The 25,283-nt window shown below is 44.5% G+C and overlaps 1 protein-coding gene across 1 annotated transcript in view; it reads left to right on the top strand.

The window, feature by feature from the left end:
- Synpo2 (synaptopodin 2) overlaps positions 1-25,283 on the top strand; it is a 146,475-nt gene that overhangs the window by 97,404 nt on the left and 23,788 nt on the right. Inside the window, exons 2-4 of the mRNA XM_032897374.1 lie at positions 9,085-9,236; positions 12,512-13,302; positions 15,674-17,862. Coding sequence (XP_032753265.1) covers positions 9,085-9,236; positions 12,512-13,302; positions 15,674-17,862 — 3,132 coding nt within the window. The remainder of the gene's footprint in view (positions 1-9,084; positions 9,237-12,511; positions 13,303-15,673; positions 17,863-25,283) is intronic.

Below are 25,283 nucleotides of genomic sequence, written 5' to 3' on the forward strand. Positions count from 1 at the left end.
CTCTGGCTGTCTTGGAACTCATATAGTTCTGGCTGGCTTCAATTTCACAGAGATCTGCCTATCTCTGCCTCCTTTTAACAAGATCTATTAACAGAGGTCTGGATTGCTGGGATACAATTTAAACACAGTAAAATGTTGGGGGAAAGTGTCCTCGTGACAGCTAATCATGACCAAAGTTGAGGCATGACCACATTGAAACTCCCTTGCGATGTACATGTCTTGAGCAAAGCACCTGTGACCTCTCCCACAAGAATGGGTTCTGTTGATTGAAAAACAGCGCTCAGGATAAGGGCCTGTGGAGGATCAGCTTGAAATAAGCATAGCAGCAAACTCTTTTGCAAAGTACATAGGATCCTTTCATGCAAATGGGTTATATTGACTGAGAAACAATGCTCAGAATAAGGGGGATTCAGGCAAGGCCTGACTTTATAGAACAGCAAAAGTTACCAGGTTGTTAATGCATCCATTCTCAGCCTTCTGGATGAAAACCAAGAACGCGCATCTCTTCCATTGAGAAGAAAATCCTGTGTGTTTACTATTTTTTTTCCTGTTGGTACGTGTAAGCATGGACATCGTGCCCTCTACAGTCTACAGGACTTCAAGAGTTAGCAAAAGAAGTATTTCATTCAATATTTGAAAAATAATGTGACTACCACAAAGATGGACAAAGCTGTAAAAGCAAGATCAGGAACCATGTCTACTGAGTCGGCTTAGGGCTGGGCTCATAGAAAGCCCTGACTCAGGACTTCGTCTTTAAAACTCCACTCACTGAGGATGTTGAACATTAACTCTGGTTTCACTTTGCTGCGCTGAAATCTTCCTTCTTTTCATTCCTGAGTCTGGGGATTCCTAAAGTCAAGGCGTCCTATGTTTCACAGAGTCCTGGCCCTGCCTCTGTTTCTAAAGAGGGCGCATGCCAGTCAGCCAGTGTGACCTTCGGCAGCTGTGTGAGGAAGCCAGAAATTCAAAGGGAATTTCTGTAGGGCAGAAAAAGATTTTTCCCAGTTGACAAGGGACATAAGTGATTCTCCCAGTTGATGAGGTAGACGGTAGACTGGACCTTCTGGAAGGTCCTGGAAGCCCATGAAAGGAAGGTTAGAAAGGACACAGTGGAAGGATCTGCTCCCATCTGTTTGGTAATCAGGTGAGGGGTGGTCGCTGTACAGGGTTTCCCCAGGCAGTGGCTAAGGTGAGGAGACTCTGCTCAGATTACTACCTATTGCAAAGTGGCGGCTGGGGACCACAAAGGATGGAGCTGGGAAAGAACCGTGAAGACCGAGAGGGTGAATCATCTTCACTAGGAGAGGTGGCCATTGGCCTCGAACTCACAGAAGAGGGTCAGCAGTCGAGGGAGGGAATAAAAACAAGACCCAGCGACACCGAAAGACCTTACCCTGAGCTTCGAAACGAGCACCCTGCATCCCGCAAAGCCAGCTGTGGGTCAGAGGGTGGAGCGCAACAAGAAGCTACCTGTGGGGAAGGCCTCCGCCTCACACAGCATCTATGAGCAAGGAACGTTGAGTTAGGGAGAATGTTTGAAATGTGTAAGAAATGGACGTCTTGCTTTAGATGAAATTGGGCTGTTTAATACCCGGAAATGAGGCTAATTAGGCTCGGCAGTGACTAAGGTAGGGAAAATGGACTCTGCTCAACATTTTCAGACTGTGACAGAAGGTAGTAAGAGAAAACATTACTTAAATCACACCGTTAGTGGTTACCTAAGCACCTCACGAAACAGGCTGGTTTCTTCTCATTGGTCCAGACTCTAGCCTTCTCTACCCTGCCCAGGACAGCCCGGTGACTGCAGCTCATGACCTGAAAGGACAGCCACCTACCTATTGTGCTCACCAGTGGCTGCTACACCAAGGTCACCTCTACTCCACATCTGTCAGCAACCTTGCACATCCAAGAACCTGCTATCTTGGGCTGGGATGATGACTGACAGCGTTCACGTTCCCGGCTCTGTTTCCAAGTCTTTTGTTTGCTCTTGAAGACCTGTCCACACCCTGTTAATATGGTCAATGGGCATCTTTTGTTTTTAGCACAACTCATCTTATGAATGAACGTTTTAGCTGTGGGCTGGAGAGATGGCTCGGAAGTTAGGAAAACTTCTCTATCAAAGGATCTGTTTCTAATTCCCATATCTGCTGGCTCACAAATTCCTAGAACTCCAGCTCAAAGGCCAGGATACTTCCTCCTAGTCTCTGTGGGCACCCCCACGTACATATGTGCCCCCACACGCACGCACATACAGAACTAGATGTAATTGGTTTGGTTTGGTTTTTAAGGTAAATTTGAATTTGTACATGTTGTGATTTTCCATTATGCTCTGGCACAAGTATAATCAAATGGTCCGTGGGCTTTTTGTGTGGATAGAAGTTGTACGTAACAGCGTTGAGGGGTCACTCTTTGCATTCACGATCTGTTTATGCTCAAAATCAGGGCTTTGGTTTTTCCAGTTGGAGGCTGGACCTGAGCAGCGTGCCAGCTTATGTTGTTTGCCAATTCTCACCCACAGAGTCTTGGCTTTGGAATACCTTCGATTTTTGTTTTGTTTTGTTTTGCTTTTTAGAAAAATAAAAGTCATATAGTTAAAGAGACATGCCAAAAATTCATAAAATAATGATGATATATTCGTCTTCTAGTCCTTTGAAAAATAGAATCAATTGAGTAAAATTAATAATATAGTTTCATGGAAAAAGTAACTTATTAAAATCACAGCGAGAGAGAGAGAGAGAGAGAGAGAGAGAGAGAGAGAGAGAGAGAGAGCTCCTAACATGTTTCTTTAAAGTGTTTTATGGAAAACCAAGTATCATGTTGTGATCAGGTTATCCAGCAAATAGTATGATTAGCAAATTAATCAAATGAACTAACGTAAACAAAGTCTTGAGCTCCAACCGCATTTCCCTTACAAATTGCTCACAGATTTGGGACTGGCTGATAAGAGCAGCCAAGGGTTCTTGTCTGCCTTTGCAGCACTCTCCTTGACTGGCTATGGCCCAGGATCCCTTAGGCAAGATGATGACATCCACTCAGGCGTTCCTTGATCAGGAATAAACAGGAGACCTTGTAGCCAGCCCCAGCAAGGAACATGGCGGGTTTCACCCTTCATCACCAGTGCTACCTCATGAGCACAGAGGTCAGCTGGCAGGATCTTGGACTCTCTTCTTGACGTGCCTGGTTTGGAAGTCTCTCTCACCACCCAGCCTTGCTCATTTGGATCTGCCAAGATAAGCAGGCATTGCCAAACCCATTGGCAACTGTGATGGTGCCTTGGACCCGACGGTGCACTCTGCTTCTCTGTATGTGTTCATTTCTAGAAACTGCAGCCAGGTTACCCGGAGTGGGTGTTTTTAGTTTTAACCGACTGCCTTGTGACTTTTCTTCTCATTGGGCCAGACAGAGATGTAAATGGAGCCCTGCCAGGACCAGCCGTAGTTTTGTTCTGTGTTGAAGTCAGATGCTTTTCCAGAGGGAATTCACTTACTTTTGCTGTCTGGTGTTCAATAGAGCCACTTCTTTTCCACGACGAGTACATTGGGACCCTATTGGCCCCGTCATGTTTTAATAATAAAAGCCACGCATACCCGAAAAGACAATGAAGAATTAATAGAAAGTAGTATGCTTGAGAATGCCAGGGTCTGAGGGTTGTGTTCAATTTAATTATCCCATTTGTCATCTGCTCAGTGTACATTTGTCGCAGACATAGTATATCCAAGGCTTCCTCCAGACCGAAGAAGATGTGATGGTCTTTGCATTGCAATATCCACTGTTACGGAATTTTCGATAGCCATCTTTAGAAAACCGAATGAGAACTTTTTTTTTCTAAACAAACTTGGCATTTTAGGACAGTGAAGATCTCCCCTTTTCTCCTTTGTACCAAAGACTCTGATGCCCTAGGTTGCCAGAGTGACCTCTAAAACTAAATTTGTGGTTGGCCCTAGGCATGCTCTCTCAGCACACATGCTTGGCAAGTGCTCACCTCACGCTTCCCGCCCCAGCACAGAGGTCTTCAAGGCACCCACCCTTTGCTGGCTTCTGTCAACGTTGTGTCCCCTGCTCATCCTGAGGTTTGTTTGCTCTTTGATTGCCTTTAATGGAGCATCTCCTACCTAACTTAGTTACCCAAGAGGCCAAGGACGCTCTGCATGTCAGCTTTGAATGCCTTTCAAAGCACAATCTACAGACTTCTGATAACATCCGAGAAGCTGAAGACAAGAATGATTCATAGAATACTTTTATAATACAGTCCTTTGTTGTCTTTTCTGATCATATTGGAGTTTGTACTGTGATGGTGGAAAAGCAAGTATAAACAAAGCCACTAGCAACGGGTCATCAAGTAATGGTGACTGATGTTCCCAGGGGTCATTCTGCTCCTCCGTGCCATGCGTTTAACCGTTGGCATTTTGTTACGAGCACACATCTTCTTAGCATTTTGTGTGGCAAGATGAGAAGGGTAGGCAAAGTATGGGGCCTGAATCCTGAATTTGCATATCAGTTTGCGTGAGTTTGAATGAGTTTCCATTAAAAACTGAACTATCCATTTTGTTTCGGGACGTTATTTTTTAAGAATAATTGACAAATCGTGGCTGTCTATACTTGAGTATTTTGTAGGCGTTTTTCTAGAAAACAGGGAAATCAAGATCATCACTCAAGCAAAACAGTTGGTGATATTTGATCTTTCAAGGGAAAAATAGGATTCTGAGACGGTCTCATAAGCCATTGTGAACTTGGCTGTTTCCTCATGAAGGGTACCTTATCCTTGATAAGCAAGAGTTGTCACCTTGTTCTGATACAAGGAAATGTATTGGTATTTATATTATTAACAAAACATGTAATGGATGAATACTTCCCAAATGGCCAGTATCCCAAAATCACACCTGGACAAAATACCCATCCAAGCTGTGAAATGTGTCCTTCTCTTCCTTCTTCATTCTCTATTATGAGACATAGTCTCACACGATAGCCCAGGCTGGCCCACTTTGACTACGCGGTCCAGCTCACCTGGAGTTCATGGCAGTTCTCTTGCCTCATCCTCTCAAGTGAGGTGAGCCTCTGTGCCCAGATGGGCCAATGGCTTTTTAATTCCACAGAATATAAAGAAAGCGCATTGCAGCAGTGTCAGATTCCACATTGTAACACTAGAAACTAGGATCTATTGGGTTTAATTTGATAGGAAAGAAAACTATCCAAAACTGTTTTTATTCCTATTAAAGTATCCCATTTACAACTATATGCCTACCTGAGGCTTGATTTTTTTTTCCATGCAATTGGCTAACATTCAGCCGGTGCTCGCAGACACACGTAAGAACATCAACTTGTCTTCCACTAAGCCCAGAAGTGGAAGAAAACGTTTACAGACATGAAAAGTAATATTGGTTTTGTCCTATTTTGATTTATTTTTTTAAATGTATGTTTGTTTTCTAATAAGAAAGAGAAAGGGTATGGATTTAGGGAGGTGGAGGCATCTAGGAAGAACTGGGTGGGGGAGGGGAAACTAAATTCAGAACATATTGTATCAAAAAACATGTTTTCAATAAAAAAGGAATAAAACACTCAATATCCAGAATTATTTAGTAATAGGTTGTTCATCCAGTGGACAAGTGTGAATGGAGTCTTGGAAAACCCAAATCATGAGTTCTGCTTCTGCCTTTTTCTTATCCAGTCCAACTAAACAGACTTTATTAGGTTAATCCTTGTTAAGTTTTAGTCACGATTCCCCACCTTACCCTGCGTAGAATCCATGCCCACATGCGGGCTCCGCCGCTGAGCCACATCCCTGGGGCACACGTGCACTTTTTTCTTAGTATGTACTTTTTAAATGGTCTCTTTAAAAAATACCTTTTCCCACATTCTGTTTAAATGTTTATTGTTTTATAAAAAACAGTAGTTTAAAACCATATAGTTCAAAACCTCAGTACAACCTTTCACAATTTAATGCAATAAAAAAAAAAAAATCTATGCCCAGGGACATATCCAGCACAGGCTCCAGCCTACCAGTGTTTTCTGAAAGAGCTGAGACGTTTACATTCTCAGGAAAGAATGAGAGGTGAAGAATACCATTCCATGTTTGTAGCTGTGGGTTTTCTAACTTTGTGGCACTGGCTTAGCCTCACTGCACAGCAGCTGGTTTCTGCCTGTGGAATAGCTTTGGTATGCAGCTTCCTAAGCACTCGGCCCCGGGATTATAGCCCTCAATCCTGACAAGTTATTGGTGTAGGAATACTTCCAGAGCTGCCACCAGGAATGCATTTTACTTTTATGGTGATTTGTTCCTAAGGGTAAGAACAACCGTCCAAAAGGAAAAGTTTTTTATTCAATAAATATCACACAGCATTGTTGACAAGTCTGGAAGGGCGGAGTTTGGGAAGGGCGTCCAGGAGTGACCTCAAGAATGGGGAGGAACTGGCTGCCTAAGGGACTGGCAGCACTTGGCTTAATAAGGAAAGAAAGGAGCTGGGTTGTGCCTAGGATCTCAGCTGGGCCTAGTTTTCAATAACAGCCAGGGAACTGAGGAACCAGAAAAACATCATCCAGCAGACCGCAGCGGCTAAACAGAGGCCACACAAGTGAATGACTCTTTTCTTAGCTCAGTTCCAAATAAAAGTTTCAGCCCCAGGTTGGAGGCACAGGCTTAAAATCTTAGCACATAGGTAGTGGAGGCAGAAAGATCAGGAGTTCAAGGCCAGCCTGTGTTACAAGAGATCCCGTTTCATAATAAATATGTAGATAGGTAAAAAGATAGATAGGTAGGTAGGTAGGTAGGTAGGTAGATAGATAGATAGATAGATAGATAGATAGATAGATAGATAGATAGATAGATAGATAGATAGATAGATATGGATGGATGGATGGAGAGAGAGAGAGAGAGAGAGTTAGTTCTTGCAAGTGTACCTGCTATGCTGCACTCCTTGTCTGAGGAGTACCTGGGAAAACTGAATTGTTTTTGTCAGCCTCTGTCACACATGCAGTACACTAGCCAGGGCAGGAGTGGAGTCATCTCATTCCTTTGACAGACATCTGCACTGACAGTTCACTTAGTCTGTTCTGTGCTATCTAGAATTGGTTTTGCTTCTCGCACTGAAGATCTTACTTGGTTTATTTTTTACCCTGTCCTAGTCTTCTGTTCTTTGGTATTTTTTCCTTTCATACAATATATGTGTTGTTCATAATCCTTCCCCTCCCCCCAACTGCTACCAGATCCAGCTTTGTTTCTCTCAAAAAAAAAGAAAGAAAACAGGAAAGGAAAACACTCCCCAAAGAGGTAACATCAACCCAATTTTTAAAAGAAAAATAAATAAAATTGGTCTTTTAGGAGAGCAACGTGGCAAGGAAACTATTACCTTTCTTTTTGAGGCAGTGTCTCTCTCACTCACAGGAGTCCTTCTGCCTCAGACTCCAGAGCTCTGGGAGTCCATGGCTCTTGTACTCTAGTTCTGTTTTGCAGACAAACATGGAGGTCAGTGAAGCAGAGTCACGGTAGTTAGTTGGGAATGTAGCACGGACGAACGCGCCTAAGGAATGTTGATGACTCCGATGCTTCCGCTTACTCAGACTCCGTTAAAAGCTCCACTTGACAGCCGTCAGCGCCGTGATGAACTGCACGTTTCCCGATGAGCAACACATGCTCTCAAGATAGACAGCTCCATAATGCCGGGGACTTGTTTATCTTCTAAGAATCAGTTTTTCATCTTGCTCTGCAAGTTCATGAAGCTGGCTTAAAACTCTGACGTTTGACTGTTGAGAAAGAACCTCTGACTAAGATTGGGCTGTGAAGGTTACGGAATCCATCCCAACGTTCTGGGGCCTGGTCACCCCCTAGGCCTAAAGACTCATCGACAGTGCACAGTGTTGGAACACAGCAAAAGTTAGGGCCACGGAACACACTGACAGGAATTAGAACTATGCAGACCAAAGAGCAGAGCCATGGCCAAATCAAAGTTCAGCAGACCCAGAGGGAGGCCGTAGCCCTTACTTCTCCTTCCCCACGCTCTTTGAACTGTTTACTGCTAGTGTTTTCTCTTGACCAACCCCAACCTCCAAGAGCCAGGATGCAAGGGAGTCCAGCCTATCGGTCCCCAGGGCCACTGTTTAGGGGAACTAGAAACTGGCCTGGAAGGTGGGCTGAGATAAATAATAGAGCATTTCTGCAGGATCACCGTTACACAGGATGCTAGCCCCCAGCATCTGCCGTTACACTAATGTTCTGGAGTCCCTTCTAGGTTTGTAATCGGTTGACTTTCTATCAGCCTTAGATACGGGGCTGTTGTTTCTATTTTTAATTATTTCTAATTATCACCATTTTGTCTTTTTTTGTAAAATTTGTCCTTCATTCCTTGTCCTGACTGGTTTTGTTTGTTTGACTGTCTGTCTGATTGGTTGGTTGGTTTTTGTTTTGAAATGGTCTATCCAGGGAGCCCAGGCTGACCTGGACCAATCTATGTAGAACAAAACTGACTGGAGCACGTTTGCCACCATGCCTGGCTGAATGGCTCATTTTAATCAAAGATTTCTTCCTTGGACTTACTCCTTAATATCCCAGTCACATGCTTTCCTTGGGTCCTGGGGGCTTTTCAGCATTTCATGTGTCTGCATGGCCATCTCCAACATCAGCTTCCTGCAGTCAGTACTCCAAGCTTCTGAGGCCACTTCCTGCATCCACAGAAACATCTAGTGCCTTCCTCCTCTTCCCCATTCTCCATTTTTTTAAAATTCTGCCTCCTTCACCATGGTTTGGTTTGCCCATTTCCTATTTCCTTATAATATTATGAAGTAAATGATGCTATTGTGGTAAGTCATAAATCGCTTGTGTGTACATGTGTGTGTATGTGTCTGTTGTATGCATGTGTGTATGCATGTATACGTGTGCATGCCTCTGTATGTGTATGTGTGTGTGTAGGGGTATGTGTGTGTGTATATATGTGTGTGTAGGGGTGTGCGTGTGTGTGTGTGTGTGTGTGTGTGTGTGTTTGTGTTTGTGAATCAGGGTTAGATTTATAATTTCCAGATCTCCAGGCCTTCTCCCTTAGTTTCCGCCAGTTATGTGATTCTATTGCCTTTTTTATTCCCTCCTCTTCCTCTCAGATTCGAAGCCAGAGCAAGGCATCGGACTCCGGGCTGTGTGTTGGGGATGAAGTGGTGTCCATCAACGGTAACCCTTGTGCAGACCTTACTTACCCTGAAGTCATCAAACTCATGGAAAGTATAACGGACTCACTCCATCTGCTTATTAAAAGGTAAAGCAAATTCATTGGAAGACTTGTTTGTTTCTTGCAGTTAAGTGGGAATGAGCCTAGGGTTCATGCATGTAGACAGTTAGGAGGAAACTGGTAGTGCTGTATAGAAATCCAGGACAGGTACACAGATCACCACAGTGTTTGAAAGCAAGCAGTTCCATTCAGTGGGGCTTTCTGGCTAGTTGAGAATTAACCTGAAAATCTCTGTTTCAGGTATTTTCTTGAAAAATTTAGATATTTTAGACCACATTTTTAGAAAGGTCAGTGTAAGTTCAGGATTATAATTCTTAGATCTGAAGATGAATTGAAAATGATTGAGCATCTAATAGTTGACTAAGGCAATAATTTTCATACAAAGATCAGGCCTCCAGGACTGGGGTACAAGATTATAAGTAAATGTTCTTTGGTCAGAACTGCCAATAAAGCCCTATTTTGGTAAGGAGTGGCAGGCTAGATAAAGACTTGGTACTGCCAAAGCATTGCTTACAGTGTAGAAGACCCCTCACCCTTGTGTGGTATATGAGTCCACATGTGTGCAGTGTATGTATGAGTGCATCTTCATTGTATATAAATATTGTTCGTTGAATATAAATATTTGCTCTTCAAACTCTTAGGATCCCACATACTTAAAATGTTGCCCTTTGCTTTTAAAAGGACCCAGTGGAAAAGTAACTATTTAAAAACCGAACAAACAGAAACAAAACAAAAAGGCAGGAGGAATGGTGCTCAGAGAGCATACATTTGCCCCGATTCTGTGTAAGATTTCTAAACACTTGCAGTGTTCCAGGTTCCCCCTCCCCCAGTAAATAGTCTACATATAAAGAGGGAATCAATCTTTTCTACTTTGTTCTCTTTTCTTGTCTTGGACTTAATGAGGCCCGTTTCTGTGGAACACACACTTGTCTGGGACGTGTTCTTCTAGCTCCAGTTTCCACTGTGATATTATTACAGGATCAAAAAAAATGGTTTAAGGCCCAAACTTCGGTTCCTACTTCACTTTAGAAACAAATGGACTCGTTCTCTGCTGCTTTGAACAGTGAGACCAATGTTTGGTTTTGTCTTTATCTTAAGTATTTTAAATTTCTAAGATATAGTCAATTGGGCTGGAGAGAGGGAATGGTGGTTAAGCGTACCTGCTGATCTTGCATAGACATGAATTCAATTGTCAGTTCCCACATAGTGGCTCAAAACTGTCTGGCACACCAGTTGTAGGGGATCTGATGCCTTCTTCTGACTTTCAGGGTCTCAGACATGAATGTGGTATGCAGATATACATGCAGACAAAACACTCACACACATAAATAAATAAATAAATAAATAAACATTTAAAAAAAGAAATAGATAATTGATGGGATTCAGATGAAATATTCTGTCTCTGAGCTCCAGAGCCATATCCCTGTGGACATCTGACCATGTTTCGAAAGCTAAGAGTCCTCAGTCATATATCACAGTCAATTATCTTCAGAAGGTCAGAGTTTGACTTCATTACCCAGAGAGGGCTGTTGACAAACCCTATTTAAAAACAAAATGAAACCCTGCCTTTTAATACCAAATCTTTATTGCCTTAGATTTTTATTAGGATCACCAGAAATCACAAGCAAATGATTTTCCAATTGTACACATTGTGAGACTGAGTACCTGTGTGTATCTCCCTCTCCTGTCTTTACAATATTTTATCCATGTGCTTCCATTTCACTTCTGCTCCCACGAAATTTTAGCACTGGGCCTGTTTGCCTATATCCCAGCCTGTAAGGCCAGAATGAATTGAAACTACTCCCTTCTCAAAAGGATAACTGATGAATAAAATAATTCAAAGATATTTCAGCTATCTTTATCCTGAAGTCCACTAGAATAAACATTTGAGCAGGCTTTGGCATGCTCAAATTTAGTTAAATGGAAGTCTGTATCATTTCCTGCATAAGAATGAAGTTCCGGGATCTGCACACTTACGCCTATAACCCACACCCTATGACAGAAGGATCTCCATGACTTGAAGCCTAGGCGACAGAGTGATTTCCAGACCCTCTTCATCTACTACTGTCTCAAAAGGCAAAATGAAGAATAGCTTAATTTGCTTAGCAGCATGTTTTTAAAAGCACCATTTTTAAATGCCAAATCATTACGAAGCGTTGCAGGTAACTTGCACAGAGAAAGCAACAACTGGTTTGATTTTTGTCGGGTTCTTCCAAATGCAGTCAAAATCACAGTTAGAGGTAAACGCATTGTACACTGGCCTGAAATTCCACTTGCACATAATTCTAGAGTAAATTCCTTAGAGTGGAAGAGAAGTAAGGCCCCCCTCCCCCACCATCCTTGTGTGGTTCCCTGCGTCAGTTAGGATCCATCCCAAGGGAGCAAGAAGCGGGGGGGGGGGAGCTATTGCTGCTTTAAACATTGACAAGTAGGGGAGGTGAAGGCATGGCCTATGGCTGTTCTGTGAGTGACACTTTTCTCATAGACGGACTTAGAGCCTGGAGATTCAGGCAGGAGTTATTTGACTCCTGAACTGACGTTGCTTCTCATAAACCCAAGGAGGCAAACCTGACTGTGAATGCATAGGTTTGCCTCAGAATAGGCTGTGCAAGGATAGCTCTGGTCTCCTTAGTGAAGATAAAGAAACAGCCTGAGAGCAAAGAGTCTGTAAGGAAGATGCTGTAAGGCAAGCACAGACAGAAGGGAAGACACCTCAGCATAACTAACCCATGTGGCTTAGCAATTAATTCATCGCACACAGGATGGATGGCTCTTTGCACAGACTGAAGCCCCAATGCACCAAATTGTTCTTTGCACGGGCAGGGTTCACCAGGCTCACTAGTGCCTAAAATGGGCTTCTGTTTCATTTTTTTTCAAGAATATACCATGTCTAAAAATTGTATTTTGGTTGATCTGAAGCTCTGGATGAGTCCGTGAGACTCGGTAATATTTATTCCACAGGACACCGGAGTTCCTGGTCATCTATAGCCAACACAGTATGTTGGAAAAGCCCAATTTCAAATGAGGGACACACATAGCTACACCCTGTGCTTTTTACAACCGAGGCTGGATTAAAGATGAGTTCAGATTTCAAAGCTTTTTGTAAGCGTTTTCCTTGTACTCGAAAAGCAATCTTATCTCAAAGCTCTGTAGATGTTCCAGCAAGTTCTGTTTTCTAATATGTTGAAGTTATTGGGGGGAATTTGTACTGTATCTTCCATGAGACGTCATCTAAGTTGGGGAAATACTTTGGCAGGTGGAACCCACACTGACTAACTGTTTGGGGTGGTTTTTGTGTGCAGACCCTCTAGTGGAACAAGTGAGGCTTTGGATTCTGAAACAGAAAATACAAACCACCAGCACCTTCCACACGAGGGGCCCATGGAAAGTACCACCCTGCAGATTCAGCACGCCGCCAAGACCCAGAGCAAAGACTTTCTTGTTTCAGTCCAGACTAGTGCTCCCCGAACTGAGGACCAAGGAAATGCCTGGGGTTATGCAGAATGTACAACAGAAGACCAAGTTTCCCAGATGCCTGGCTCCCAAGAAGGACACTTGGTAGAAGAGGTCATCTTAAGGAAAAAGCCAGAAGCAGGCCAGCCAGGCCATGTGGTTGAGTTACAGCTGTCTCTCTCAAAGGAAGGACATCAATGCACCAGTGACCCTATAGTGACTCTCCAGGGAAATGAAAAATTCAAGTCTCCAGACCCAGACTGGGGCACCCAACCCGGGAGGACTGTCCACATAAATTCAATCCCTGCTCCTGAGAAAGCAGACACTTCTCTGACGTCCAGCACCACAGTCCAGACCTCCAGTGGCCGGGAGCTGACAGTGATCCAGGGACGAGACCCAGGAGGCACAGGGCTGCCCCAGGTGGAAGTGATTCTAGATTGCTCTGACAGGCTGAAGGCTGAAGAGTGCAGGCGGCAGGCAGGAAGGGGGTGTGTGGCTTCTCCCGTGGAAGGAGGGCGGTCAGAAGCACCTCCTTCTCTGGTCTCCTTTGCGGTCTCATCAGAAGGCACCGAGCAGGGAGAAGATCAACGCTCGGGAAAGGATCAGGGCAGACCACACAAGCACAGAGCGAGGCATGCCCGTAAGTCCTGCCGTGGCTTGGGGCGGCCGTGGCTTGGGGCGGGTGTTGGGGGAGCTGGGACTTCAGTGTATTTTACTGACTGGACCATATGAATTTTTTAAAAGATTTTTCTCATGCCCTTTACTATCTTTAATCTTTTAGTGAATGCACAAAATAATAAATATAATCAACGTAGAGAATACCGGTTTTTAAATTAGAAGAAGTAAACTTAAACTTCGTATTAGACTTAAAAATGTTTTTCATAAACTTTTTTTAGATACCTAAATGTTTTTCACAAACTTCATTTTATCCCCAAAGATGCAGGGGCTGCTAAAGAAATATGAAATATGCCTCTTTTATTTGTTGAAGAATGTTATGGCATTTCGTGTTAAAATACTTTAAGAGGGTTGGAAGTGATGTGGACTCCGTTTAAATGACAAAAACAATCCAGCCTCCTGAGGTGCCTTTAACAGGGTTTCCACACTGATATTAAAAGCAGAGCTTCATTTTGGAAAAAAAAAAAAAAAAGAAAGAAACGTTCTGCGGCTTGATGATGCTTGCAGAAGTGTTTGACAGACAAGGGCAAGTGTGAAGCCCAGCGTTACACGATCCGATCCGCGCTGTTGTGTAACCCTCACTAGGTGGCAGCGCGCTTCACCACCTTCCAGACTCAAGTCTCCAGGGGCCATGTGCCCGCAGCTCAGGGTTCTCCCTTAGGAAATGTGCTTAGTGCAAGGCATTTCCTCTTATCTGGAGTCGCAAACGGAATGAGGTCAAGAGTTGCAGCTTAAGTGTATTAGTTTTTTTTCTTTCAGATAAACCTGCTTTTTTTTTTTTTTTTTTTTTTTACAAACTTTAGAGTTTACTCTGAGGATGCACTCTGGTACACAATAGCCATGAGCTTGGGTACTCAAAGTAGCACATCGGCCTTCTAGCCCTCGTTGTCCTCTGGGTGGGTATTTTTAGCCCAGCCATTTGGAGCTCTTCTGGCAAGTGCTGGTAGGCACTCCTTATACTTTAGGCATCCTCACATATATAGCACATTAAACCTGAGTATTATGACGGCATGCGCATATTTCACAGGGTGGCTATGAGCAGTTGTCACTGTCAGTTTGATAGCAAGCTGTGATAGCACTAGTCAAAAAGAGGGTCACATTTAATACCGGCCACATTTTGGACTATTTTGTCTGCACAAAATTTGATCACCAGATAAATTATGTATATTTGTCTGTGAATTCTTTAAAATTATTTGCTCTCATTTTATCTTTCTGTTGTTGTTGTTGTTGTTGATTAATTAACCAAGTCTGACTTTTAACAACAAAAACTAACTTCAATCATGAAATATCTAATTTTTCTGATAGCTTCGTTTAACTCAAGATACGATAAAAGTTTGTGGCTCATACTCATTAAAGTGATTAAATTAGTTGATTCTATAAATTAACTTGACATTAATCTGCTTTTTATAATAAGATGAAAATATACATTTCTGTCATTTTAAAAGTGCCAGGTCCTTTGTGAGTGGCACGAATGCTGCATCAGTCTCAATGTTAATTTAAAAGACCTCAAGTCGTATAATTTCTAAACTTTCCCAAAGTTTCCATTTATTCCTTCTGCAACTTGAGCAGGATCATATCTGCAAGAGCCTGTTAATTTACAGATCTGTGTGACAGTGTCAGACCTAGACGTTCACAAGATCCCGGTACTCTGAAATACAACTTATTATTAACTCAATGCTGTCAATTATTAATTCATTATTCTGGGAGTTCACATTAATTCAGCAACTCCATGGGAAGATTTGAGGTGGTTGTCAAAGTAAAAAAGAAGGAGCTTAAATATTTCAATGCACTGCATGGAAACATTCCGTTGTAGCGTAACTTTTAAATAAACATTTAACATAACTTTTAAATATGGCCGGACAAAGTACATCTTGTTTTCAAAACATATTATGTCCCTAAAGTATTTTCTTTATAATACAACCATAGCCTATTAACAACCATCCCTTCTGAGCCTATTTTTATTAAAGCTTAAGAGTCTGGGGGGTATGTGGGGGAGGGTGATTGCTCTGTGTTCTAAGTCAGCCCGTCTAAAGCTGTTAAGTTAATGGGAGTAAACGGGACAAGATGTTCAGTGCTATAGATCACTATTATGTGAGTGCAGATTTGAAATGAAATCAAAAGTCATGTAGTGCTAGGTCATGTGCACTCGAATAACACGTGGTGGGGAGGGGCAGAAGGGATGATGAAAAAAATAAATCAATTAGCTCTCTTCAAATTTCAGTACCCAATTATATGTCCTTACATATTCATTATTCATTTTCCCCATTGGGAATCAATTTCTCTACATGTTTTTCCTTGCACTCATCAATTCAGTACACTTTGTGTTCCTTCCCTAGGGCTCAGGAGGAGTGAAAGTCTGTCTGAAAAGCAAGTAAAAGAAGCCAAGTCTAAATGCAAAAGCATCGCCCTCCTCCTAACGGATGCTCCCAACCCGAACTCCAAGGGGGTGTTGATGTTTAAGAAGCGGAGGCGGAGAGCCCGGAAGTACACCCTAGTCAGTTACGGTACTGGGGAGCTTGAGCGAGAGGAGGAAGAGGAGGACCAGGAAGCAGGTGACAAGGACGAGATAAGTGACCTTGCATTTCTTGGAACCAGCGAGTCGGAAGTGGATGAAGAGTTACTGTCTGACGTGGACGACAACACCCAAGTTGTGAACTTCGATTGGGATTCTGGACTGGTGGACATTGAAAAGAGACTGAACCGAGGCGACAAGATGGAGATGTTGCCCGACACCACAGGCAAGGGAGCGCTCATGTTTGCCAAGAGGAGAGAGAGGATGGAACAGTTCACAGCCCAAAATGAAGAGGAAAAGACCGGTGGGCTAGCAGGCGGAGGATCAGAGGCCCTACAGACGGACGGTCTGAGAACCATGACTTCTTATCAAAGAAAAGAAGAATCGGTGAGAATGCAGAGCTCTGTGAGTGAGAGCTCCTTCCAGATGGGACGCAGTGTCCCACAACAGAATGGCTTCAGTGGAGTGTCTGAGACAGCAGGGCCCCCGAGGATGATCCCTATGAACAGAACCGCCAAGCCCTTCCTGGGATCTGTGAACCAGCCAGCGGCCCCATTCTCCCCAACACGGAGTGTGACAAGTCCCATCTCTGACTTCCCTGCTCCACCACCATACTCTGCGGTCTCACCTCCGCCGGAAGCCTTCTCCAGGGGGATATCAAGCCCAGTTGCTGGCCCGGCACAGCCCCCTCCGTGGCCCCAGCCTGCTCCATGGTCCCAACCAGCCTTCTATGATTCTTCTGAGCAAATAGCTTCCCGCGATGAGAGGATCGCAGTGCCGGCCAAAAGAACAGGAATACTGCAGGAAGCCAAAAGACGAGGCACAACAAAACCCATGTTTACTTTCAAAGAAACCAAAGTGAGCCCCAACCCCGAACTCCTGTCCCTTCTTCAAAATGCAGAAGGCAAGCGAGGCACTGGAGCTGGAGGGGACTCCGGGCCGGAAGAAGACTACCTCAGTTTAGGCGCAGAGGCTTGTAATTTCATGCAGAGTTCTGCCAAACAAAAGACCCCTCCTCCTGTCGCTCCAAAGCCTGCAGTCAAGTCCACCTCTTCCTCCCAACCAGTAGCCCCTGTTTCTCCAGTCTGGTCTCCAGGAGTGGCTCCAGCCCAGGGTCCTGCCTTCTCTACAACAAACCCACCAAACCCACCACAGGTCACTGCTGTGTCCTCCATCAAAATAGCCCAGCCTACCTGCCCTCCAGCCCGGCCCGCGAGTGCACTGAACCTGGCTGGTCCTTTCAAAGGTCCCCAAGCAGCAGTAGTCAGTCATAACTACACACCCAAGCCATCAGCACCCACACCATTAGTAAATGCTGCTCCTGCTGGTGCCGGGGGACCATCCAATGAGCTTCCTGGAATGAGTGGGAAAGGAGCCCAACTCTTCGCTAAAAGGCAGTCTAGGATGGAGAAGTATGTGGTAGATTCTGACACGGTGCAGGCCCACACAGTTCGGGCCCAGTCTCCTACTCCATCCCTGCCCGCCAGTTGGAAGTACTCCTCCAATGTCCGAGCACCGCCTCCGGTGGCCTACAATCCTATCCATTCCCCCTCTTACCCACTGGCTGCTATCAAGTCTCAGCCACCGGGAGCCCAGGCCTCCAAAACGAGCAAGAAAAAGGGCAAGAAGCCTCTTAACACTTTGGATGTCATGAAGCACCAACCGTATCAGCTCAACGCGTCTTTGTTTACCTTTCAACCCCCTGATTCAAAGGATGGCCTCCCTCAGAAGTCAACGGTCAAGGTCAGTTCAGTAGCCCCTGCCATGAAGCAAGCCCTTCCTCCCCGGCAGGCGGATATTGGCTCTCCCACAAATGCGAAGGCTTCATCTGTGTATTCAGTCCCGGCCTATACCTCTCAGCCCAACTTCTTTGCGGAGGTCACCTCACCAGTCAGCGCATCCCCGGTGCCTGTGAGTGTTCCCACCTCTCCAAAGCAAGAAACGACCTCCACATCCTATTTTGTGGCTCCGAGGCCGAAGTTCTCAGCCAAGAAAAGTGGTGTCACAGTTCAGGTGTGGAAACCTTCAGTGGTGGAAGAGTGAGCTCGTAGCTGAAGCTGAGTGTCCACTTTGCTTGAAATGAAACGTTTGCAGTGTTGAGTCCCCAAGAATGCTTAGCAGATCCTCACCTTACTTAATTTCAGATATATTTACCTCCCAATCTGGGTCCAAGAAGCATAATAATATGTTTTTGGGTCAAAACCCCAACTCAGTTCAACTTAAAATATATTTATTCTCTTTGCACACTTCAAAGTATCCGTGATATCCCAAAATAGACACTACCTTAGCGGGATACTTAGGACTTGTGCTTTAGCCATAAGGCAGTGGCCAGTGTAACCAACCTTGGGGACACAGCCTTTATGTAATATACCAGCTGTGCTCCCATAGTGAAGGGTGACTGCCATGAAAATGTAACATGCTGACTGGGAGTCCCTTCAAGTCATTAGCTCTATTTCTGGTATTAAGGAAATAGGAAATCTCTCAAGGACAGCAATGGCTCTGCTCAGCCACCTCAGATGCCTGTTGGCTGCCACAGAGAGAAGGTACTCTGAGACTTGTTGGGGGTTTATGTAGCTTAGCAATGGGTTATAAGGAGGATCTTAGGCACGGCGCACTTACTCTGTATTGGGCCCTTTACTAGATGTCCTCACATACATTGGCTCACTTTAGAAGACACATTTGAAGTCATTAGCATCAGGAGAGAAATCTTGTTATCTTCAGAAATGGATTCCCATTTAGAAATGGTCCCTCCCAGTTTCTTAAGGAACCATTGAGCACATCTCCGGTTGCGGGTGAGGTGAGGGCATTGAGACAAGGGATAGCACAGTAGAATGGAGTAGCATCAAAGAAGAATGGACACAAAGTAACACGTGGCTATTGTTTTACTTTGCAAAGCCACATAGTCTAGGACTGACGGGTTACTGACCACAGGGGCTGGTGCATGCAGACAAAGCAAGAACTGCCGAGAGCCTCTCTGGGTGACCTCCCAGACATTTCCCCTCATGTTCAATATGCTCTTTGACAAGTGCTTCCTCCACTGTCCCTTACAAGTCTATTCTTGCACCTTCCTTTTCTTACTTGTATTGGATGAACCAGCAGAGTTTGAACAAGGTTACCTTGTAAATTTGGATTGGTTACACGCCATGCTGTCATCCAGCTGTCCATGAGGTGAATAATGTTGCTGATGGCAGCCCTGAAGACCTTTCTCATATCTATTTTAAGCCTGAGTGTAACCAACGGTGGAAAATATTCCACGTGAGTTAGTGGAGGGAAGCGCAAAGAATCAGGACAGCTCCAGGGGAAGCCCGCTTTGCACAGGCGATGTCTAGAGACTTCCTGTAAAGACTTTGCTGGTTTGAGGGCGCACAGCGCCATTTCAGTCTCAAGATACCTGTGTTCCTGTCTTCTGCTGCCAATGCCCTTCTGCTGTATTCCACTATCCTATTAAAACATTTCTTTCTTCTTTTTCTGTTCATTGTATGTGTTTCTTAAAAAGGCTTCCTGTATGACTTTGCTCTGATCTTAATCGTTTCTGTTTCTCTTATAGCATCTAAGTTTCCCTTTGGAGAGCATCTATTTCTTTTGGGGAGCATTCACTGTGAAACTGCAAGATTTAGGTATTCCCAAAACATGAGTGGTGGATCAGCTGCAGAGCCAATGGCTGCTTTTCTCTTTATAACACCCATCCCCTCCCCATTGTATTTGGTGAAGATACAACCACAGGGAGAGATTTTGGTCTCTATTTGCCATTACAGAAATCAATTAGGAAGTTTCTTGTAGGACACAGGGGACAACCGGTTCCTTCTACAATAATATTGTATCATTCACTGCCTGCATAGGCAGTTTATTAAATGGTGTGTGTGTGTGTGTGTGTGTGTGTGTGTGTGTGTGTGTGTGATAAAACAACCAAAGATTCTTTCTTCATATGAAACAAGAAAAGGGGTATTTTTTTTATAACTTTGCTTTGTTTTTTGTTTTGTTGTTGGTTGTTTTTTTTTGTTTTGTTTTTTGTTTGTTTGTTTGTTTTGAGATAGGGTTTCTTTGTATAACCCTGGCTATCTGGGAACCCATTCTGTAGACCAGGCTGGCCTTACACTCAGAAATCCTCCTACACCTGCCTCCTGAGCACTGGGATTCAAGGTGTGCACCACCATGGTATAGCATAACCTTGCGTTCTTAACATAGCATACGTTAGATGGAAGACACAGAATTTATCTGGGTGCTCTGCTTCCCAGCTGACAGGTAGTTATTTTGAAATCATTGCTTCAAAAATACCCTTCTTAGTCGTGACTCAGAAGTACCCCCTAGTTATGCAGTGGCTTGTGGAATGTAGCAATGAGAAGAATCTTAAGTCTGTTTCCTGTTGACAGGTGGTGTCATCAGAGACACTATTTGCATTCATAACTAAAGACAGGGCTAATACAACTATGTCACCTTTTTATCTGGGGACTGTTGGTAGGTCTAGAAGAACTCTCTAAGGGATGTGCCAAGAGTACAGACATGGCGTCTACAGTTTTTACCAGAAGGTGGCAGAGCCTCCTCCTGGACTGCAGGGTCTGTGGGTAGGAACTAGATTGAATTCTCCAAGGGACTAAGCATGGGAAAGAAAAGACTAAGCCAACTCCCTGAGGAAGATGGGCTTTCAAGGAGCCGCACGCTCCACCCCTCAGTTGGAGTTAGAGCAGGGATGTGTGGCAGGTAGGAGATTAGAACTCTGGTGCTAACTGCTCCTAAGTCCATTCTTAAATCTCAGTCCGACTTTGCTTTAGGCGAAGCTTGTTGGGGTAGTTGGTTGGCTGGGTGGGGGGGTCTAGACAATGCAGTTTCTTTTTTTCTTTCCTTTTTATTATCTGTTGGTTAGTTTTGCTTGCTCCTTGTCTTTTCCGTTCACCTTTATTAATTCATGAAGTCTATGTTCGTTGTCAACAACAGCGATAATGAATCCCTGAGGGGGCCTGGGATTGAGTGCCTGAAGAACTGTACTCAGAGGGATCCACAGAGGTAATCCCAGCCACATACTGGCTAAATTCTCCTTCTGGGAGGTTCCCCTTTCCAATGCCTCAAGCTTCTCTTCCCAGCAGGAACGAGGTGCTGTGGGAAGAGCACACAATATGGAAGGTTCCAGGAGGCAGACAGGTAGTATGTAAATTCAAGCCCAGCATGTCTCCATTTTATGGAGGAACTATATTGACGGTGGGACCTAAGAACACTCACTAGCCTAGCTCTGATACTTCGATAATAGACGGCTTCTGTTTTGAGGGGGGGATAAAACACAGTGCATGTATTTAGACTACCCACGGTCACATTTTCAGAGCTATGTTCTATGATGCACATTTGGATGGTCACTCTCAAACTCGGAAACAGGTATTATTTACAGTGATTGTTGATAAATAACACGATAATCTCATTTAATATGCACAAGAGGAAACTGATTGTAAGCATGTCTAAGTTACAAATAGGTAACATAAGCTCACGCCTTTTATCCTAGAGCAGTGGTTCTCAACCTTCCTAATGCAGTTCCTCATGGTATGCTGACTCCCAACCATAAAATTATTCCATTGCTACCTCATAGCTATAATCCTAGCTACTGTTATGAATTGTAATATAAATATCTAATATGAGAATATCTGATATGTGACCCCTCCCCCCGACAAGATCTTTGGATCCCCCAGGCTGAGTTCTAGTTAGTCCCAACTTCTTTCAGTGTAGAACAGCTGCAGACCATCCCACAGCCTATCTGCAATATCAAAAAGATTCTCCTTTAAAGGAATGACCCAGCCCACAAGGCTGCTCTGAGAATGATGGTCCTTGCTACCTTGGAAAGCAGAAAGCTCTGTGCTACAGCCAGTAGAGCCTATTTTGAGCACCAGACTCAGGGCTCCCTGGGTGTCACTTCAGTCATTTAGCACCCACATCCCAAGGTGAGCTCCTCTGTGTCAGCAATGCTGTCTCCGGAGTCCCCACCAGCCAAGCAAGAAGGGCATTTGAAATCAAGGTCATCAAAAAGTGACTGTTTTCTGAAAGGCTTAATTCTTCTCATGCTTTCAGAAGGAAGCAAGGAGAATGTGCTCACCTGAAATCAGAGTTGTTGAGTCTGTTTGTAAAAGTTCTATTCTGTGTGCGTGTGTGTGTGTGTGTGTGTGTGTGTGTGTGTGTGTGTGTGTGTGTGTGTGTGTGTGTGTGTGGTGTTTTCAGGAGGAAAGTATGTGAATTCCAACAATCAATATTCCCAGAAACACTGACCCTTGCTTGTCTTATGTCCCGTATCACTGGACTCTGGGGAAACACAAAGATTTTTGTTAACACTTCAAAGCTGCTGGCGGAGTCAACAAGTATTCTGGGAAAATACCAAGTTGAAATTCTTCTCTTGACTTCCTACCAGAGTTGGCTTCCAGCCATGAAGCAGACCAGTAAATTCCCATAAGACCCGGACGGCAGGCAAAGTGCTGAGTGACCAGACACCACGTATCACCCCATGAGCTTCCGGGACAGGAGCACTGAGAGGCCATTGCTTGCTTGACCAATGAAGTCACTTTCTAAAATGTTTAAAGTGTGTACCCATATGAGACGTGCACACTAATCCACCACTCAGCCCTCAGACATCAAAGAGTCACTCAGAGGCAGTTGAATGGAGAGAATTTTAATCCTAACATTGTCCAATCTAGAGTTAGGTGTGTGCTCAGGCACGCAGATGCAGGTTCCCAGGTCCCAGCACCCAGAGGATCTGTGAGGAAAGAAGTCAATTCTTTCAGACGGGTCTCAGATTACCGATCTCCTCAGAAGATTGGCAGCTAAAAGAACAATTGGGGGAGGGGGGTCTTTGTTTATCTCCTTCTTGACCTGTTTATCTACATCCGGTGTGGTTTATCGCTGCCAAAATGTTAGATTAGAGTCCCTAAGCACAGTCTCCCAAGACCTGCTCTTCAACCTTTCTCCTTCCTGCCTCTGCCAATGGGAGCACTCAGAGATGTTCAAAGCACACTGCAGAGATCTGATCCCACAGTTCCCGCCTCCTCTGCTCCCTAAGAAAGGTCCCTGGTATGTGCATGAGAAACAGTTTAAAGTCAAAGGACAGTAGCTGGCCCTGAATGAAAAAGAAATACGCCTGTTAGGAAGAAACAGAAAGTGTTTTTGGAAGTTGACATCAAAGAGTACAGTGTTGTGTTCTGCTTGGTGGGGGAATGACATTTTGACACACTGGACAATCCTGAATGAACACTTGCAGCCCCCATCAGGATGTCAGTTAGGGACAGAAGCTGGGGCAGCCATTCACACAGTTTCAAAGTTTCTGAGGACAAGAGTGTAGGCAGCAGGTAGGAGGGACAATTTGCTTATTAATCATCTGCTATACGTCAGGCGGTCTGTGAATACTTTATATAAACTGTAATGAGAATACTGACTTTTCAAAACTTTACCCTGCATTGGCGGAGTATCTTTCCTACAAATACGCTTTTGATCAGAGGTCCAGGTAAAGGAGGTAGCATGTTTGTGCCCATTTAATGGACTGTAGATGGGATCTCCAGGCACAAAGGCTAAAGACCTTGCCCTAGGTCAGATGCCCTGTGAGCTAGCATGCCGGGTGTGCCTTGCCTTCTCAACCAGCCCACTGCGTTTACTCCTTGGATTTACCCTGAGAATGAAGGTGCTTTTCTACTTTACTGAGCACCTGAAATTCAGAATGGTTAATAATATATCAAATAGGAAGTTAAACAGGGGAAATAAAAATGAAAAACTTTGCCTCTCTCTGCTTCCTCCTTTGGCAGACGTCTATCACTCGCTTAGACCTACCAGCCAGACTGAGACTCAGTTTTTATTCCTTCTTGGGTTCAAAAGCCTTAATGTAGCTTTTGTGCAGGTTCTGAGCTCTGGCTAGTGGGTGAGGCTAATTTATCATCTGCCGGCCATGCCTGTACTCTCCTTACACGGCTACATTGTTTCCACTCTGCGTTCTCACTCCCGCAGACCTACTAGTTGTCTCTTGGGCAAGCAACTTCTGCATGAAGTTACCGGTGTTGGATAAATGGCTTTGGATACAGTAAGTGGGCTTAGGAAGGACCCTTTCATCCTAAGATAGGCCATAAACTTATAAACTATGATAGCTTGATGGAAATGGAAGTAAGCCCCTGAGAAAGAAATATGTTTTATAAGGTGGGGGCGGGGTGGTGGGGGAGAAAAGATGGCTCTGACTTCGAGTTTGTGTGACAGGATTATATTCACTGGCGAGGCAAGGGATGCCACTTAGAAAATGGATCGGGGCTGAGGATATAGCTCAGTGATCTACTTGCCTAGCATGTGTGGGGCCCTGGAAGGAAAAAAGTAAAATGGGGTTGGTGAGTAGGGTGGGGGGTGCTTAAGAAGAAATGCAGACTAAAAAAAGAACGATCCCTTGGCTTTTTGCACCCCCCTCCCCTGACTTAGGTAATACAAAAAAATTAACTCTCAGTCACCAAACTTGGGTTACTTTGAAACCCATAACTTTGGGCATCTTAACAGCTGAGCAGAATAACAACGTGAGACTCACCAGTTTTCAGTGTTTCAAAGAACACAAGTAGTTATCACTGGCATCTGTGAGAGCACACTTCCAGTTGAGGCAGCCGCCACCCTGGATGTGCACGGAAGGATCAAGCCTTCCAGCTATGCAGACCCTATTGGAAGATGCTCCCAACACAGACAACTATCTGTCTTAGTTAGGTTCACTATGGCTGTGATGAAACACCATGACCAAAAGCAAGTTGTGGAGGAGAGGGTTTATATGGCTTACCCATCCACATTCTTGACTCTCACTTGAAGGAGGTCAGGATAGGAACTCAAATAAAGCAGGAGCTGATACAGAGGCCACGGAGGGGTGCTGCTTACTGGCTTGCTCCTCATGGCTTTCTTATAGAACCCGGGACACCAGCCGGGGTGGCCCCACCCACAATGGGTTGGGCTCCCCCATCAATCACTGGATAAGAAAATGCCCTACAGCCTTACCTGTAGCCCAGTCTCCTGGAAGCATTTTTGTTTTCAATTGAGGCTCCATTGCCTCAGATGACTCTAGCCTGGGTCAAGTTCATAAAATTAGCCAGCACGGTTCCTGTCAGATACTTCCTAGCAACCATAGAGCACACCTTACATTTCAGGGAAGCGTGCTGGACAGAATCCTTCAGACTTCCAGACGTTATAGCCTCCTACGTTACCAGACTGTTCATTGCTACCAGGACCACAGAGGACCGAGAGAAAACTGGGATCTGTGAGAAAGAAAGGAAACCCTCAAATTCAGTGACAATAACACCAGGTGACAAAATCTCCCCCGAAGTAGTGCATTAAGAAGAAGCTGTGATTTGGGGGCGGGGTAATATTGCTCAAAGTTACAGTGCTTGCCCAGCGGGTGTGAGCTTGCACGCTCCATCCCTAATGCTGGGGAGGAGAAAGGGACTTGATTTGGGATGATC

The sequence above is a fragment of the Rattus rattus genome, chromosome 3, assembly GCF_011064425.1.
Source record: "Rattus rattus isolate New Zealand chromosome 3, Rrattus_CSIRO_v1, whole genome shotgun sequence".
Classification (NCBI taxonomy): domain Eukaryota; kingdom Metazoa; phylum Chordata; class Mammalia; order Rodentia; family Muridae; genus Rattus; species Rattus rattus.